At 32.5% G+C, this 2,035-nt stretch overlaps 1 protein-coding gene across 1 annotated transcript; it reads left to right on the top strand.

Annotated features, from left to right (window-relative positions):
- LOC109832141 lies at positions 956 to 1,823 on the top strand. The gene is made up of 3 exons (XM_020399578.1): positions 956 to 1,322; positions 1,414 to 1,482; positions 1,604 to 1,823. Exons 1-3 carry the CDS (start codon positions 993 to 995, stop codon positions 1,733 to 1,735), a joined length of 531 nt encoding a protein of 176 aa, XP_020255167.1. The 5' UTR covers positions 956 to 992; the 3' UTR covers positions 1,736 to 1,823.

The raw sequence follows: 2,035 nt of genomic DNA, 5'->3' as shown, positions 1-2,035 counted from the left end.
TATATACCAATTTTAAGACTTAAATAATCTAAAATCTATTTTGTAATTAAATTTTCATTTAAATATATACACATCATATATTATAAAAGAATAATTTTTATTTATGAATTTTAATACTACTTGAAAATTAAATTCTTTAAAGGAATAAATATACTTTGATATTCGATAAGTATTCGTGAGTATTCATGAATATTTATCAAATACCAAGTATTTGAGTTCGAATTCGAAAAACTAGATATATGAATATTAGAGTTCACATTCGAATTCGATAATTTTAAATAAATACAAATATGAACGCCTTAGTATTCGATTCGATTCTATCGTTTACCCCTCCTAAATACAAGGTTTAAAAAAATGTAAGGAAGTGAGAAGGGTGTGAAAGTTTTTCTAAAGTGGGGCCTAAAGTCGCCTCTGGTTTTTTCTCATGGCACGTTCACCCTTTTCATTCAAGTCCCATGTTTGCAACCGCTTCATCATTTCAAACTTCCTCCAACTCCCTCACTGGTCTCTCTCTACCCCACCACCAAAGTAATAATCATATAATAATAGTAGGTAATTTACATATATACCTCATATGTTATCATAATAATTATTTAATATCCGTAATTTTTTTAAAGAACTAATGGATATTAAATGAAGATATTAAATTTTATTAGCTAAGTTTATAACTCTCGAACAGTATTTTGTGCGTATTATCTTTACTATTCATCACATTATATGTTACGGTGATGTGGAGGGATTCGCTGATATTTAATTAATTAACATGTTGCAAAGAAGTTTTCTATTCTTTTACAAATTAATGTCATACACTCCCCCTAGTAAGTATAAAAGATAATTTTGTTTGAATATGAGAATATTTAAATATTATTAAAATAATTAGTATGCATCTAGAAACAACCCTAAAACTCTCTTTCGCCCCACAATTCCTTTAATTTCTCTAGTGCTATAAATAAGCAACTCTCTTGAGCTTCTTCTTGCTATCAATTCTCTTGATGGAGGCTTCTACAAGAACCTCCATGAACAACAACGGAGAGTCATCGGCCGCCACCGAGGAGGAGAGTGGATGGACTACGTATTTCGAGGACTTCTTTGCATCAGAGAAGGAGAAGTTTGAAGGAGATAGTTGCACTATTTCAGATGGGTATATCGGTGGCTCTCCTTCTATGATATCTGATGCCGCTTCTTGTGCTCCATGGAAGTTTCCGGCGATGGCGGCAGCCGAGGGCAGAAAGAAGCTGGGCTTCAAGAAGAGGAAGGCCCGGGGGGTTCTGGATGATGACCCTTTGGAAGACACTGCTAGTTCTCCTGTAAATAGCCCAAAGGTTAGTTATTAAATTTGCCTGTTCGCTCATGAGCTCTTTAATTTTCTTGTAATTTTAATTAATTAATTAATTAGTTCTTTTCTGTTAATAGGTTAGTGAAATGAATCACTTGATGAGTTTGAATCAAAGGAAGAAAGATGAGAGAGGTCACATCTCACGAGTAAGTGAAATGTTAATCTTTCTTTATTTTAGTGAAATGTTAATCTTTCTTTATTTTTATAATTTGTTTGTTTATTTAAGTTTAGTTGGTGAGTTTTCCGCCTTATTTTTGGTATTTTCAGGCGAAGGATATTGTTGGCTTTGAGACCTGCACGGAGATAAGGAAGGAGGAGGTTGATAGATTGGCTGTAGACCTCAAGAAAAGAGGTCTTTGCTTGGTTCCTTTGTCAATGTTGGTTGATTATCTTGGATAAAATATTATATCCAGGAAAAGATCAATCATTTTAATTGAGTATATATATAGAAAATGTAATAATTAATATATAAAAAATCTCTCTCCTCTGACTCTGAGTATGTGTTTTGGGTTTATAGATTGAACTAGCATCTAATTAACCATGTTAGACCTGGACATTAGTTCACATAATTCAAAATCCTCCTTGATGATTCCTTCTTAAACAAACAAAAAAAGGTAATAAAAAGGAATGAAGACATGGAGTTGTTAGACCATGTACCTCTCAAGTTATGGAAGTTGTACCAAATATTGCCTCTAATTA

Source organism: Asparagus officinalis, chromosome 3 (genome assembly GCF_001876935.1).
Source record: "Asparagus officinalis chromosome 3, Aspof.V1, whole genome shotgun sequence".
Classification (NCBI taxonomy): Eukaryota; Viridiplantae; Streptophyta; class Magnoliopsida; order Asparagales; family Asparagaceae; genus Asparagus; species Asparagus officinalis.
This window is presented reverse-complemented; position numbering and strand designations above follow the sequence as displayed.

Excerpts from the sequence above, each read along its gene's own strand:
- LOC109832141 (XM_020399578.1), top strand. The coding sequence starts at position 993 with ATGGAGGCTTCTACAAGAACCTCCATGAACAACAACGGAGAGTCATCG. Across the intron at positions 1,323-1,413 it reads CTCCTGTAAATAGCCCAAAG|GTTAGTGAAATGAATCACTT; the intron begins GTTAGTTATTAA and ends TTCTGTTAATAG. Across the intron at positions 1,483-1,603 it reads AGAGAGGTCACATCTCACGA|GCGAAGGATATTGTTGGCTT; the intron begins GTAAGTGAAATG and ends TGGTATTTTCAG.